General features: G+C 38.3%; 1 protein-coding gene across 3 annotated transcripts in view; it reads left to right on the top strand.

Annotated features, from left to right (window-relative positions):
• Window positions 1-16,970, top strand: part of TBC1D9 (TBC1 domain family member 9) — a 79,782-nt gene extending 62,812 nt beyond the window's left edge. Inside the window, exons 14-21 of one of the 3 annotated variants that reach the window (XM_007062820.4) lie at window positions 3,579-3,677; window positions 3,797-3,865; window positions 5,460-5,700; window positions 6,022-6,087; window positions 9,157-9,243; window positions 11,066-11,140; window positions 11,268-11,368; window positions 14,722-16,970. In XM_007062820.4, the coding sequence (XP_007062882.2) occupies window positions 3,579-3,677; window positions 3,797-3,865; window positions 5,460-5,700; window positions 6,022-6,087; window positions 9,157-9,243; window positions 11,066-11,140; window positions 11,268-11,368; window positions 14,722-15,435 (1,452 nt within the window). In that variant the 3' untranslated portion in view covers window positions 15,436-16,970. Of the gene's footprint in view, window positions 1-3,578; window positions 3,678-3,796; window positions 3,866-5,459; window positions 5,701-6,021; window positions 6,088-9,156; window positions 9,244-11,065; window positions 11,141-11,267; window positions 11,369-14,721 lie in introns of those variants that run through there. The other 2 variants (XM_037897258.2, XM_043545725.1) reach the window with 2 other exon arrangements.
• Window positions 16,971-17,222: the final 252 nt, after the last annotated feature.

Below are 17,222 nucleotides of genomic sequence, written 5' to 3'. Positions count from 1 at the left end.
TCAATCAAAATGTTTCATTTTGATGTAGACTTATTTTATATTATATTATAGCATGTAATATAATACAAAATTGCTTCAGAACAAATAATCAATGTTTATGTTCCCAAAATGTTGAAACAGAATTTTCCAACAGAAAATGGTTCTGTCTGTTTTTCCAACCAGTTCTAATTTTGACAAAGGCAGAAATAACTCAGAGTTGGAAAACTCCTGGCAAAAGCCACAATACCAGAATAACTAGTTAATGTTCATAAAGTGCACAGTAAAGTCCAAGGAAAAATGGACTAAAACTTTGAACATCAAAAGAGTAAGGATTTTTGTCTAATCCTTAAATTAAATTTTACACAATAAAACTTTCAGAAAATATCGCTGACACTTAATTTTTAAATGCCAATTTCTAACTCAGGACCAACAACAGGAGCGCAAATTCTCCTTTATGAGAAATTCATTGGTTCTTTTCTTTCCTGTGCCATGTAGAACTAATGAATATTTTAAATCAAAATGTAGAATGATCCTAGCCATCTAAAACCCTGACAAGTATTTCAGATACCTTCCCTATGTCCTCCATGTCTCAGAAAAAAGAATTATTTTTGAGCTGTGTAAAAGGCACCAGTAATCTGCTGCAGGCTTTAGCAATAGTGAATTCCACACTGAGGGTGAATTAAATCTGAGGGTGTGAGGATTTCCCCCCTCTCTAGTGATGTAAGAATACAAACTGGCAGTGGAGGGGCAGACATTTATATAAAGCTGCCATCCCATTTTGCCTTGTTTTGAATCCCACGCCATTTAAGAGAGCTTCTGTGGCCTTGACTATATTTAGATGAATAAACTGGCCTCATGCAGAGCCACAATCTGTCTTTTGTGGACATATGTAGTACAAAAGTTCATAGCTCTTTCTAGTTGAATAGAAACTTACAGAAAAAAGGCCAAATGTATCCCTAGTGTAATGGCACTGAAGTCAGTGGAATTATATCAGAGATAAACTTGCATCTTTTTTTACTTGTACTCTACTTGAATGTAGGCTGTTAAATCAGCTTGCAGTATATATGTATTGGTGGTGGCGTTTCCTGGTATTAAACTGCCAAAATTTTCAAGAGACAATGAGGGCCCTCTGTTGTTCAGTGACCCTTACGTACCTGGCGTTTAGTTTGTTGTACCCAATTGGGATTGGGGACCCATTGTGTTGGGCTTGGTATAAACATACAAGAGAGACAAATGTGTTGTAAATATCAGGAAATCTCCAGCTGCCATTGAGCTAACATTTATTTGTTGTATTTTTAGTATTTTAGCTTGTCAGAGGCACATGGATAACAATGTAACCCTTGTCACTTGCCCTTTTATTAAAAGCTGTATAAAAATAGCAAGATGTACAGTGAAAGGTGACTGTTTTTCCTTTGGAGTAAGGGATATAATATGCTTTTTGTTCCAGAAGGAAGGCAGACTCTATCTGACCAACTATCCCATGACACTTGCCTTGGGGGAAGGGAGGAAGGAAACGATGAATCTGAGAACTCAGTGAGGGAGTGCTATTAACTGAAGCATAATATTTAGCCATTTACCACACTGCTGTGATCCTGTCCAGTCTCATAAGCTAAGGAGGGTTGGACACTTGGATGAGAAACCTCTAGTGAAAACTCAGGTGCTTCAGAAAATAGTGCTGGCAATTCAGTGGGTAGAACTCTTCTCAGAGTCAGTATTGAACCAGTGCCCTAGCATGGTGTATGAGGCAGGAATAGAACATTGTAGCTGTAGGTCTGGGGGGAGGGGTTGGATTTTTTTTACAGAGGCAGAGGGACTTTCCACTTAACATATCAACAAATGCATTTTATTTTGCTAATGACTTTCTTTGCTATTATCGAAGATGCTGGATTTATTAAAATGCAAAACATCTCGTTTTATCTGATCCTGTAATAAAGTCACAATCCACAGTGATTGGTATTACTCTGTATTACTATAAAAGTAATTGCAATCCTGCAAACTTGTTGCACAATTAAAGAGCTGGGGTAGCATTTTCAAAATCGCTTAGTCCCATTTTCTAGGACTCATTGACTTAAACTGGGACTTTATCTCCTAAGTGCCTGTCATTTTTTAAAATGGGACCTAGGCTCCAAAGTCATTGGTTGCTTTTGAAAATTTCACTCTTTACTTTTTTTTTAAAAAGATTTTCCATACTTTCGCCTGCACTTTTGTGTTTAAAAATACTTGTAACTATTTAACCGGGCTCCTTAACTGTCTGTCTTTCAAAAGCTTTCCAATTTTAATTGGAAAATTAACAAATAAAGCAGGGAAAACATCCTGCTACTTCTCATGTGATTTGTAGACGTACAGATGATATAGGAATGTCACAGCTTGAACATTATTTGATTGCCTAAGAATATATTAACCGATCCTGATGTACTTAAGGTGATACCCCCCACTTCCTCACTCTGGAATGCATATCACAATCTGATGCACTAGCAGCAGCAGGCTTCTCCATAACTTTTATATGTGGCACCCTAGGTGGCTGGTGTTATTTCTTGTGCTAAAAGCTGTCCCTGGGTTTCTTCAAAGGCCATATTACAGAGATGTTCGTGTTGGGGGAAATCTCTATTGATAGTGCATAGAAACAAATCTATGGGACAGAGTTTCATGGATGTGAGAGCATGAGCCAGTGCTGTAGGTCCATTGAACGATGAGTACTGTTCTCAGTATTATATTTTTGCCCTCACTCTCTTTCACCTGGCATGCAGGTGTAGCATATTAATGTTCTTTGGAAGTTGTGCATACGTTGAGGAGAGAACTTTGGTCTAGTGGATAGAGCCCTGGACTAGGAGACCTTGGTTCTATCCTTTCTCTGCCACTGACCAGCTGAGTGACCTTGGGCAAGTCACTTCACCGGTCTGTGCCTCAGTTTCCCTACCTGTCAAATGGGAATATAATGAAACTGACCTCCTTTGTGAAGCACGTTGATCTCTTCAGATGAAAAGTCCTATAAAAAAGGTAAGTAGGTAACTTTTGAAAATGACACTTAAGCTTTTAAGTCATTTAAGCACTCTTGAAATTTTTACCCATAATTTGAATTTCATTCCTCATATTTGGATTTGGACAGTTGTTTGGTAATATAGGAACTGCTATATCGGATCAACCCAATGATCCATGTAGCCCTATATCCTGTCTCCAACAGTGGCAAATAAGAAATGTTTTAGAGGAAATTGAAAGTAATTCTGCATTAATAGCTCTGGAGTAACTTGCCTATAGGGGAAGTTTCTTCCTAAGCGAACTTCTAACTGATGAGCATTATGCCCTAAAACATGAGGGTTTATATCCCTTCTGAAATGCTTGGGAGGCAAATGGAAATGAAATGGTGGAGGAAAAGAAAATCTAATGACAAATTCCTGAAAACTCAGTTGTTTATAAGTTGTATGTTTAGAAAAATGTCTTTAATGTCACACAATGTTTGTCCGAGATATTCATCTTACATAATTTCTGAACGCTTACAGAATGAATTGTTTGGTTTTTTATTTTTTTATGCATAAAAGGAAATCAAAGTATTCCAGGTACTAGCACACAATTGAAAGGATCCATTTTGTCTTCCTTTTTAGAAATTTGGAAGTATACGAGCAGATCTCATTGAACAGATGAGATTTAAACAAAGACTGAAGGTGATCCAGACTCTTGAAGACACCACTAAGCGCAATGTGGTAGGTCCTTGGAAAAACATTCTTGCTAAGATTAAGGTCAATTGATTTCTGAAATAAAAATATCTTTCAAATGGCACATATATAGGAAGCTTTTAATTGTTAATGTTACATTTCCAAAGGTGCGAACCATTGTGACTGAGACGTCTTTTACTATTGATGAACTGGAGGAACTCTATGCTCTTTTCAAGGTAAAGCTGTAGTCAAGATAAGATCACGTGCATACAGGAAAAATAAACATTTAGATTTGACATGAAAACTCTGTCTGCTAATGAATTGATCTAAATTTGTGAGTTATTCGGTGTTGTCGTGTGCCCAGACACAAACTGGAATTTGCAACTAGATATAATTGAAACACAAAAGAGCCATTCTTTAAAACGAAAGAAATAATTATTTTTCAAACTAATTTGATTAGAAAAATGTATTATCCTGAGGACATCAGTTAGTAGAAAAGTAAGTGAAAGACCGACATCCTGGGTCATGGTTTCAGCCAGCCTCAAAAAACTTCTTTGTCTGTCTACCTGATTTGTGGGCATAGTTCTAAAAATCTGACCCCAAAATATCTTCTTTAAGCTAAATTGGACAGCCTGTAACTTTACGTTGCATGGTACTTGCTACATGCTACAATTGATGGTTTTAATTTATACTGAACCTTCTGCAGTTTAATTTCCTGTCCAGAGGCTCTCTTGAAGTAGTGTTCTAATAGTAAGTAAAAGCTGGGGAGGAGTAAAAATAGTCATAGATTTCAAAGCCAGAAGGGACCATTATGATCATCTAATCTGATCTCCTGCATACCACAGGCCATAAAATTTCACCCAGTAATTCCTGCCTCAAGTCCATAAAGTTTGGTTAAATTAGAGTATATCCTTTAGAAAGACATTCAGTCTTGATCTACAGACTTCAAGGGAATCCTCCATATCTCGATGTATGTTTCAATTGTTAATTATCCTCACAGTTAATCCTTACCCTTTCTCAGTCCGTGAGTGACACACACTGCAGTAGGTTGGCCAAGATTGAGTTTCTTGAATATTCTGGTAAAGAGAACATATTTTCTCGTGAATCTCCTATAACTAGTCTCCATACTTACTACAGTCCCGGTCCTGCAATATGAATCTCTAGACTGGATCCCTGCACCCAAGTATACTCAGGACTGTGAAATTGGTGAGACTGTGAAAGAGTGAAGGAATCCAGGATCACACTGCATGATCAGGGCCTATTTCCCTGCTTCTGCCTCCATTGAAATCAATTTTAAAGCCCTTATTGACTTCAATAGGAGCAGGATTAGGCGCTAAGACAAAGCAAGTATTTCTGCAAATGCCAAGGAAATCTTTAAACTAAAGACAGCAAAATTCTGTTTTACAAGTATCTTGTAATCAGCTACTTTCCTAACTTGAAACAATATGTAGCTGTGAAAAAAACAAGATTGAGCGTATCACATCTCTGTGTGTGTGTGTGTGTGTGTGTGTGTATATATGTATATGTATATGTATGTATGTGTGTGTATATATAGTCACATCTCGCTTCTTTGACCAAAAAATCTTTACTACTGTTTTTCTGGGGAGCAGAGCTGGATTCTTTTCTGCTTCATAAAGGAATTTGACATTGCACTGTGTAAGGGGAAGTCTTTTCTTTTTTTTTTTTAAGAAATGTCAATGCTGGTGAGAAATGAATCTGCTAAACTCAAATGCTAATGTTATTTTAAATGTATTTATTTTTAGTGTTGGTGATATTGTTGAGCTGTTTACAGAAACAGTGGTAATCTTACAGCATTTGCCTTCTGTTCAGGCAGAACATCTGACTAGCTGCTACTGGGGAGGGAACAGCAATGCTTTTGACCGTCATGACCCCAGCCTGCCATATCTGGAACAGTACCGTATTGATTTTGAGCAGTTCAAGGGGATGTTTGCTCTCCTCTTTCCTTGGGCATGTGGGACTCACTCCGATGTGCTAGCTGCACGCTTATTCAGACTGCTGGATGACAATGGAGATTCTCTAATCAACTTCCGTGAATTTGTCTCTGGGCTAAGTAAGGAGAATTTATACAATAGTAGTGAATTAACCTGAGCAATACAGTCCATTACTCAGGGTGAACCAGTCTGTCAGAAACCCTGATATTATTCTGACTGTGACTGGCGCTAGTTTAATATAAACAGACGGAATTTAGAGAGTTACAAACATTAAAATTATAGTTAGAATAACATTATGATGTCACTAACATTGGTTTCCAAAGAGGAAACCTACCTCACAGGATAATTGAGGATTAATTCATAAATGTTTGTAAATCTCTAAGAACTCTTCTGATAGAAGCTGCTAATAACACTAATATGTTCAATGGGATATTGTTTAGGTACAGCATGTCATGGAGATCTTACAGAGAAACTGAAGCTGCTCTATAAAATGCATGTATTGCCTGGTGAGTAAAAGACATTTAAAATAGCTGATTTCTCAGTCAAAATAGAAAATTGGAATATAGTTCCTTAATCTCTCTTTTCCTAATTAAAAAACCCTAGTTTCCCAGCTAAAAAATGGGAGAGTGAAATTTCCTTTCGATAGTAAGTTCATGAAGCAGTCAAACAGAAGAGCTGCTGTCCTCACCTCACCATGAGTCCAAGGGATCTTCATGCATACTTCAGTCTTCTGCTCTGCTCATAATAAATGGGCCATTTTTATAGACATTTGCTTGTTTTCCTGGGTGTTAGTAGCTGCTGTTGTGCCCATCAAATTGGGTAGTATAATTCCACTGACTCACTGTGGGTATCACATCGAAGAAACTAGTCCTGTCTGAAGCCAGGTCAGCAAGGTACCTAAGCCTGTGCATAAGTTTAAGCGTGTGAGTAGTCCCACTGGCTGCATGTGGTTAAAGTTACACACCTGCTTAAGTACCTTGCTGAAGATGCCTGAGTGCTGGAAGATACGTAAGGAGCCCCTCGTCTCTAATATGTACTGCCTCTGGGGCAAGCTTGAATGAAGATACTCTTAGTTGCTCAAATTATTTAGGACACAATTTTATTGAATTACAAGTCAAATAAAACTAACCACAGAGCTGAAAGTCCTGGTAGCTGTGAAAATGAGAGCACTTGGTTTGCCCTTCCAGCCTGTGATAGGCTATGGAGGGCCTACTTTGTTTCCAGCAAGCAAGGAATAAACTCTTTGCTTAGAATTCACACAGATGTACAGAATCTGAGTCAACAGTGTAACGCTGTTCAAAAAAAGCAAACATCCTTCTGGGATGTATTAGCAGGAGTGTTGTAAGCAAGACACAAAAAGTAATTCTTCCACTCTACTCCGCGCTGATTAGGCCTCAACTGGAGTATTGTATCCAGTTCTGTGGGCCACATTTCAGGAAGGATGTGAAGAAATTGGAGAGAGCCCAGAGAAGAGGGACAAAAATGATTAAAGGTCTAGAAGACATGATCTATGAGGGAAGATTGAAAAAATTGGGTTTGTTTAGTCTGGAAAAGAGAAGACTGAGAGGCGACATGATAACTGTTTTCAAGTATGTAAAAGGTTGTACAAGAAGGAGGAAGAAAAATTGCTTTTCTTAAGTTCTGAGGATAGGACAAGAAGCAATGGGCTTAAATTGCAGCAAGGGAGGTTTAGGTTGGACATTAGGAAAAAATTCCTAACTGTCAGGGTGGTTAAGCACTGGAATAAATTGCCTAGGGAGGTTGGGGAATCTCCACCATCGGAGATTAAGAGCAGGTTAGACAAACACCTGCCAGGAATGGACTAGATAATACTTAGTCCTGCCACAGAGTGCAGGAGCCTGGACTAGATGACCTCTCAAGGTTCCTTCCAGTTCTGATTCTATGAATAGAGTAAGAAAAGTTTAGGGATGAAAGGCCAAGTAAGGCTCTAAGAGAATACAGGAAAGTCTAAATAAACAGCTGTTTACTAGTCAGGAGCACAGTTGCCAACTTTCACGGGGTAAATAAGCACCCCGACGTTCACAATAAGCCAAAAATCAAGCTAATCCCATTTCAAAACAACGCCAAAACAAGCCAATCCCTAAGAACCCCAACACTCTGTGACTAGATCCCCCCCTGGCTTGCAGTCTGGGACTGTGGTGGGCCCACTGTGCACCCCTGACTCTCTTCCCCCCTCCTTGCCCCCCCTTTACCCCTGCTTGCTGGGAGCAGATCAAAAAAAAGAAGCCAAAAACTAGCCAACAAGCAACTCACAAGCCAATTAAGCCAAAAACAAGCCCAATTTCTGTGGGTTTTTTTGTTTGTTTGTTTGTTTTGCGGGTTTGGCATGTCTGGTCAGGAGGGGTGGGAGGAGAGATGAGTCCTTTAAGAAGATAGAGCACTATACCCAATTGAGCCATCTCTTGGAGTTGTAAGCGACACCAGTTTAGATGCATCAGTAGTGTGAGTGTAAGTCTAAAAGAGTTTGTGGGTGTGGGAGTCAAACTTACATATCTCTCAATTTTCCTAATACACATGCCAGGCCCAAACTAAGCGCAGGCAGTCTGGCTTGGTGCGAGTAACATGTATCCACTGAAGAGAGGGGACTGCCCTCTATCCAAGTGATGAACTGATAGGTGTCTTATCCCTCATTAAGGTACCTAGCTCATATCCCAACTGCTCTAGAGTTGAGAAGCTCAATTACACAGGCACACAAGCCAAACCTTTGATGCAGAAATAGTTTCAGGTGCACAACACAAGTTAGGATATTCAGTGCCTCTCTATTAATGAGCAAAGCATTCAGTTTTTCTCCCAGGAAGAACTTATTAGAACGAAAGATGGAATCCTTTAAACACAACAGAACTGCCACAGTTCTATTCTGCAGTGGTGACTAGAGAGGTGGGGAGGTGGGGTTGGGTGCAAGGAATCCATACCACTGAGAGTCACAGAGTAGTGTTTTGGAATAGCTCTCTCATGACAGCTATGTAGTGCAGGAAGGGGAGGGGCAAAGACCCAATACTCTGGATCAATGGGCCAATTCCCCCATAGGGGCAGGGAGCCACAGCAGCCACTCATACCACCTATGGGCTGAAGTACCTGTCAGAGAAACTGCTTTGCACCCTAAAGAAGCAGACAGTTCCTTTCCCTAAGACTACAGGGATCTCCTGTGTAAGACCGATTTACTTGCACTTTGCACAGCAGACCAGTGCTTTGACTTTGAGGGTACATAGGTCAGAAAGGTCCTAGTGACTCAGGCCAGTGATGCATTTAGTGCATGTCTCTCCCAGTGAGTGACCAGTACCAGAATCTTCAGAAGAAGGTACAAGAAATCCATTTAGTGGACAATTATGAAATAATCTGCCCACAGAAGTAGCTTCTTCCTAACTACATCAGGTAGTGGTTGGCTTCTCTCTGAAACATGAGGGGTTATTTGCCTTTTTTACTATCCTGTCTAAGTGGGGTTAGCCTCATTATGTGTTACTATGCTTCTAAAATGTGAAACTCTACACTGACACAAATCTACTTTGTTTTTCTAATTAAACAGTGCAGTAATTTCTCTCTCTCTCATCACACAGATTCATCTCCTGAGCAAGAAGAGCCAGACTCTGCTTTTGAAGCAACTCAGTACTTTTTTGAAGACATCACACCAGAGTATACACATGGTAGGTGACTTTTCTCTGCAAGAGCATTATCTTGTCTTTTCAGTGTTCAAGACCCTAAATACTTGTTAACTAATAACCTTACTTTTAAATGGCTACTTTCTCATTGGATTAAAATGAAGAAATAAAATATTCTATGCAAAAAGAAATGTATAAGACTAGTGTTTGTTCTCTGTGATATCTGAAGATGTCTGTGTTTTCAATAAGGCCTCCCTTCAATGCTGTAATGAAGAATTACTCTTGAGGATAATGCCATCAGTGGTGGTGGTGGTGGTAGTCACAGGTTCAGCATGTCTGACTTTGTGAAGGATCAAAATTAGTATGTTAGGCTGTGAAGGGAGTAGAATCTTGTTTAAATGTGTTGATGCATGTGGACAGTATCCTGAGAGAGTAGAGGCTGTATCTGGCTATAAGGTATAATCTCTCCATGGTGTGCAGAACCTTCACAAGGGCTGACTGGGGATAGACATGAGCATAGTGCCTGTGCGTCCCCTGTGTGTTGCGGAAGAGGTTTCACTGCCAGCCTGCAGATCTTATTTATTTGGTTCCAGTGGCTTCAGCACCCAATGCTATTGGAAGAGTGGGGCTGAAGATGGAACAGCAGCTGCAGAAATTAGGGTCTCTGAAATTTCATAACATAGAATGCATTCTTTAATCTGCATGTGTGTCATATTTTAAAGATAAACCATTTTGGCAGTGTTTTAATGGGTCTTTAGATGCTTTGAGTGGACATTTCAGTGAAGTCAATAGGAGCTGACTTAGGCCAATGCTGAGACCCTTTAAAAGTTCATCCTTTGTTGCTATTAAATTTTAGATCCTTCTGCCTAAAAAAACAGCTTATAAAATGGCTGGAAGTTGAAGCTAGACCATTTCAGATCAGAAATAAGGCGTACATTTTTATCAATGAGAGCAATTAACCACAGGAATAATTCACCAAGGGTTGTGGTGGATTCTAGATCACTGATCATTTTTAAATCAAGATTAGATGTTTGTTTCTAACAGATGTGCTCTAGGAATTATTTTGGGGAAGTCCTGTGTCTTGTGTTACACAAGAGGTCAGATTAGGAGATCACAATGGTCCCTTTTGGCCTTGGAATCTAGGAAATATCACGTGTATCCCTGTACAGAGCTTGGATGAAGAGAGAAGCTATAATAAGAAACCTCTAAAATCTACTTAAAATATATTTTTAATACATTATAATACAACAACTTCTGAAGTCTGAAGCTTGCTGTGTCCCCCATTAGGAAGCGGGGAAATCTCTCCTTTCCAGTGGTTTAAAGCTCCTGGTTCCAACCCTGAAGTGCCTGTCACTGTCTGAGGATTGAATATTGCCCCTCATGCACATTGGGCCTCTATAATTTTTGGGAAAAGAAGAAAACATTTTTTTCTGAAGGTTGTTTGAAACTATAGCTGATGATTGACTGGAATATTAGAAGTGGTCTCCTGGGAGATCGCTTAGTGGATAGAGTGTATGAGAAGCAATTAGATGTACATTATAAATTCAAGTTATCATATGGCTATCACTGTAAGCAGATGGTGGTGATATTTATTTGGTGGAATCTTTAATCATGGCCCTGGGCATTGTATTGTACACAAAGATGGTCCTTGTACATGTCTTTATTTTATTAATTACATGGAAGTTGTAAGCGGATGTAAAAATAAGCAAAAATGGTCATGGTTTAGTCCTATCGTTCTTGACTGTGTCCTTTCATAAATGTAAAACTTTGCTTATTCTACTTTGTTTTGCTCTGTAAACATGAATACAGTTCACATGCGTATCTGAATCTACAATAAATCTCTCATTTTGTAAATATTTTCCAATAGTTGTTGGCCTTGACAGCAGGAACAAACAAGGGGCAGACGATGGGTTTGTTACAGTGAGCCTGAAACCAGACAAAGGTACATATTTTCTCTGTATATTTTACTGCTTGAAAGATTAATTCTTTTGAAGAAAGAAAAAATGCTAATGCAGGACCTCATGATGGACTTTGTCTTCCTCTTTTCTGGCCAATTTCACTGACATTAGGTAAGAAAAACTCACAAGAAAATCGAAACTACCTGAGAATATGGAGTCAAGAGAATAAATCCAAAGCAAAGAATGCAAAGGATTTACCCAAACTGAATCAGGTAAATTCTGTCGACATTTAGTTATTTTTCATAAACACTAGAAGTTTGGTCACATGCCAAAATGAATATATAGGAGATTGAGCAAATGTTAGTATTCAAATTGCAGGTTCATATGACAACTTGATTTAAAAATATTGCAAATATTAGAATGGCTATTTGGAGATGAGGAATGGTGGGAACAAAGGGTGCAGGTTGGTAATATTCAATGTCAGGCCATCCAAACTTCTGTTACAAAATAAAAATAAATGGTATATCTTTCATGTATGTCTGTGGAATTTTTAAAAAAAGATGCTTTGGAAGGAGAATACCAATCCCAGAAATTCAAAAATAATGATCCCCTGTGTTCTATTGACAAATTCTTGTGAGGGGAAAAACTGATTGACTGTTTCATTCCTTAGACCCACTAAAGTTCGAGATTGTAAAGACTATGGCCTGGTCTGCACTAGAAAATTAAGTTATCTGTGTCGCTCAGGTGTATGAAAAATCTCCACCCTGAATGGTGCAGTTAAGGTGACCTAATCCCCAGTGTACACAGCACTAGGTCTACGAAAGAGGTGGATTACCTACACCAATGGGCGAAGCCCTCCCATCTCTGCAGGTAGTGTCCACACTGAAGCGCTACAGGGCATAGCTGTGCCGCTGTAGTGTTTTACATGTAGAGACATAACCTTGTTGGGCAGCTATTCCTTTCACTAGGGGGAAGTGAAGGATTATTCCCTACAGTAAATTGTCCTGTAGTTTGTCCAATCCATGTTTAATTTTTTAAAGAGATGAGACTTCTGCCATTTCCATTGGGAGAGGATTACACAGTCTAAAGGTATGTCTACAGTGCACCTGGAGGCGTGCTCCCCCGTGCGGACAGACAGACACGCGCTAGCTCTGATTGAGTTAGTGTGGCCTCAGCAGCACAGGCAGCGACTTGGGCTAGCTACCCAAGTACAAGCCTGCCCAATGCCTTGGGTACGGATTCACCGAGCCACCACCTGGGTGACTGCATTACCTGCTGCTGCTGCTGGCAGACTAGCTTAAGCAGAGCTAGCGCATGTCTGTTGACCCACAGTGGGAAGCATGCTCCCAGCTGCAGGGTACACACACTCATAGAGCCTAAACAATTCTTTTCATCCCATTAATTCTAATTATTCCCTCTTCGGACTTATGCAATATATTTCCTCCATATCTGATTACTTTGTTTTAAAGACTGAAACGCCACTGTTTATCTGGATTACCATTTTCAATCAATAGGGAAGATTGATTTAAATTTCAAATCAAAGTGATTAAAATCACCAATTTAAATCATGATTTAAACCAGCAAGCAGGAAACCTGATATTTTTTTTTAGTTATTTTCCTAAAGAAAAGATGATTCTCATTGGTTGGTAACTATTAAAATATGTTGATTTGCAATTAAATATGGTCTTTACACTAAATATGGTGCTTCCTTTAGCTAACCAGAAGAATATTCTATATCCATACTCATTTATTTAAGCTCTTATGTGGCCTAACACACTGTTACCCTGGATTTGAGGGGTGTGTGTACCCCAGAATGTGATCAAGCCAACTGCAACCATATTATGTGCATTCAGCCACCATGAATTAATAAAATAGAACACCACATAGTTAAGATTTAATTGGAAAGCAGGCTTTTAGAGGCAAGATCAAAACTAGCTTGCAATTTCTGCTAATCAAAATGGGAGGAGGGGAAAATCAAGTCAAAAAGTGAGACTGAAAACCTTGGTGGATGGAAGACCTTGAGTCAGAGCGCCTTTGATATAGAAGTTTATTAAAAGTTAGGAAAAGTGATGATTTAGTAGGGTTTATAATGACCCATGTGTTTTGTAGAAGTTATAAAAGACTAGCTAATATGGTGTATGTTGGAACAGTCCTCTGAAGTCATCTTGAGAGACATTTTTTGTAACACCTTTCCTCCCCAGCGGGTGAGCAACTGGCCACTGCATACCTATTGTTAATTACTCAATACTGTTTCAGATTTTAGGTAAATATCTGGGATGTTCTAAACCTCTTGCTTATGTTTGTGTGTGCTTAAATCTCAAACTGCAGTTTTAGATAAAGCACACTTACTTGCATTAATCATTTATCAGACAGAATTGCTGTGTTCCCCTTGATTTATTCCTGACACCACGTGGAGTGAAACAGTTAAGTTACCCCTGCTGTCGGTTCTGAAAACCCTGGAAACACATTTAAATCAGATTCTTAATTTTTACTTTTTTTATGTTACAAAATGGTGAATGATGCTTTTCTTATTTACTAGATGGTTAATTTTTTACTCATGAGTTATGTCAAGCTGCATTTGGATGGAAATTGGAATTGAATTAAAAATGCCCTAAAACAGCATTTTAAAATTGTTTAATAAACCAGTTAGTTTTAAATGCAAAAGCATGTTTTGATAAACTTACTTTTCCATCCTTATGTATCCACTATATTAAGATAGTTTTAATTAATTAATGAAAACAAAGTTTTATCTCTAGTTAGTGATTGAACTGAAGTTTCTGGTCACAATGTCCTTTAAGATTTTTAGAACTAGTAGATGTCGTCCTCTCACACCTTGTTTTTATTTATAGATTGGTAAAGGGAAAATAATCCTGCCTTACCAACTCAGAATCAATTTCTGAACTTCCAGTGGACTAGACATTGAATTGAACTACTTGAATAAATTAAAATGAAGAAAATACTCTCTCTGCATCTGCAGAAAAGGCTACTGCTGTCAAAACTGGTTTAGCACTTCAGCAAATTCTAGTTCCAGGTGGTTAGTCAAGGACTTCCACCAGCTCAGTGGTTTGACTATTTTTAAAAAGAAAAATGTATTTAATTTAAATTTAAAAAATCAGATTTTTTTTAAATTAATATTTATAATTATTGATTTTTAGCTACCCTGACACTCAATGGTGCCTGGTCCTCCTCTACACCTTCATGTTGTTGGGAGTCCTGTAGGACAAATGCTCCATTTTTAATTCTCTCCGTTATGGCTTGGTGAGAACTAAGATTGGTGCCACTATTCTTCTGGTCAGAAGGGTAATGCTGAATGAGCAACCAGAAGCACTGACTCTCCTCCACTGTTGCCTGAGGCTAAGGCAGGGGAAACTACTAGCTTAGGAGGTGGAGAATAATTAATTCAATCCAGCAATGATGGAAATGTCTTGGAGAAATACATAATTTTCTTGAATACTCGATAATATTCTAAAATACCTAGACTGCTTCTAACTTTTACTTCATCATATGAATTACTTGATCTCCAGTGTGTCGCATACATTTCTTTAAACTGATTTATACCCAAATCTCAAAGACTATATGTGCTGCCATTCCTTTAATTAAAATTAATTTTATCCTCTATACTTAGGGGCAATTTATTGAACTGTGCAAGACCATGTACAACATGTTCAGTGAAGATCCCAATGAACAAGATCTATACCATGCCACTGCTGCTGTGACAAGTTTGCTTTTGGAGATTGGTGAAGTTGGTAAGCTCTTCACTGTTCAGCCCACAAAAAATACAGACAGTAGCAGTAACAACTGCAGCAAAGCTATTCAGAGCATGTTGTTTCAGAAGAAGGAGGGGAGCCAGCAGTATGATTTTGACCAGCATGAATCCTTTGCTAATGAGGAGGAGACAGTTTGCACTGATAACGCGTTGAGTGCACAGATGGAAGACATTAAGCTTGAAGACTCTTCTCCCAGGGACAATGGAGCTTGTTCTTCCATGCTTATTTCTGATGATGATACTAAAGATGACAGCTCCATGTCCTCCTATTCAGTACTGAGTGCAGGCTCGCATGAGGAGGAAAAGCTTCACTGTGAGGACATAGGTGAAGATACGGTTTTGGTGCAAAGCAGCCACAACACTTCTCTGCGTAGAAGCACTAGCATTGACAGAGATTGGGCCATCACCTTTGAGCAATTTTTAGCCTCCCTCTTGACTGAACCAGCGCTGGTGAGGTACTTTGACAAGCCTGCATCCATGATGGCTAGAATTACTAATGCAAAGAACATACGGATGATGGGCAAGCCAATAACTTCCACAAGTGACTATGAGATCTCTACTATGTCGGGATGAAAGGGCAGTCGGGGTCTCTTGTTTTAAATTTTTTTTTACATATTTATTAGTACCTGACACAGGTCCTGGTATTTTAAAACATGATAGTTTTCACTAAAGTGAAAATGGTGGGGTGGAGATGTAACTCCCCTGAATTGTAATCACTTTTTGTGAGAAATGTTACAGGAATGCACCTTTTATTCAACATACGGAAAAAATACAGTTGTCAGTGAAATGTGTGAATTATTAACCCTGCTGTCAGTGTAAAAATGGTAAAGATTAGTTCTCAATTTGTAACTCTAAATGGAATGACAGATATTTGTGTACGTTTTTAAAACAGACCTGTCAAAAAGGCCTGATTCTTGACAAGAAACGAGAGCTCTCTAAAATGTAAAGGGGACACTCAATCTGTATAGGACCTGAAAGAAAAGTAAATGCCATGCAGCATCCCTGGGGGATGTCTGTCTTTTTTTCTTTTAAGAGGCTAATGGTTTTAATGAGTGCTTTGATTTTGTGGTTTTAAATATATAAAAGACATCCTCCAGAGAGATTTCCTGGGACCTGCCTTTCTTTGCTTAAGGAAGTTACAGACAGGTTTCTCAACAGATTGGGAGTATCCCTTTTTTAAAGTGGAAAAGATGTTTTTAAACATTAAGTATAAAAGTACTTCTATAGCTGGATCTGCAGCGTAGCTAATATTATTCAGCTCGCAAAACTAACCTTTACCACCAACCTAATCATATATCTTCAGTAGTGTAAGAAATGAAAAACCTGTATTGCCTATGTCTTCATTTACAGCACTGGAAAGTAGAGATAATGTAAACTGAAAAAAATCTGCAAAATAATGTAACTGAATGTTTTAAAGTCTTACTGAGAATACTGTCACTCTATATAATATATTATCCTGTATCAATTTACTGACTATGTTAAAATGAAAGCTGGAGCACCTGCACTTTGAATCCTTGCTTCTTTTATACAAATATTCAAGATTTTTTTTTTATGTTGTTTGATGTTTTCTAATTCGCAGTTATTTAGTTCAGGATCATTCCTACATGCCTACGTTTTATTTGCCGTCTTCAGAATATTTTCACCAGAAAACTGTTGGGTTTCTTTTATACCACTGTACGTTATGTCCATGTAACTGTTCCATATTTTGTTACCCAAAGCTGCTGTTTAATTTTTTTTTGTTTTAAAAGAATCATTTAAAAACTGTCAGATGTGATCTTTAACCACAGATAGGATATATGTGAACAAATTAAATACACTCAGCAAAGAATTTGGTTCCTTTTTAAACTATTAAACCCATGCTAAATGGGAAATTAGGTGATTGTATTTTAATACACAGTTCTGCAGTGGAAATTCTGTGGAGCAAATGACTTGGGATCTCCAACTATTGATTTCAGAACACAAAATGTCAATTGTTTCAGGACTTCATTTTTTTTTTTCAATATTTATGTGTTTGTAACAGGAATATGCTCAGATGTAACAATCTTTCAGCGGAAGTTTCTCACATTGCAGAATTTCATTAAACATTTTCCCTGTTGTGTTTAAATTTAGAAAGCTAGAATTATTGTGTCTTTTTAAAAAACCTGATTGATTTTACAGACGTGATTTTTTTGCTGTATATTTCTAAGGCACAAGTTGATATGTACTCTTCTTCTATTTAAATTACAAAAATGAAGTTTGTTTTTTTTTTTTAAAAAAGGTACAGCTAAACTGAGGTGCCTGTCTACAAAGTCAGACTGTTAGCAGAGCAGGTATGCATATGCATTGTGAAATAGGCATTAATGTATTGTGAAAAAGGCAGC

The sequence above is a fragment of the Chelonia mydas genome, chromosome 4 (assembly GCF_015237465.2).
Source record: "Chelonia mydas isolate rCheMyd1 chromosome 4, rCheMyd1.pri.v2, whole genome shotgun sequence".
NCBI classification, from domain to species: domain Eukaryota; kingdom Metazoa; phylum Chordata; order Testudines; family Cheloniidae; genus Chelonia; species Chelonia mydas.
This window is presented reverse-complemented; position numbering and strand designations above follow the sequence as displayed.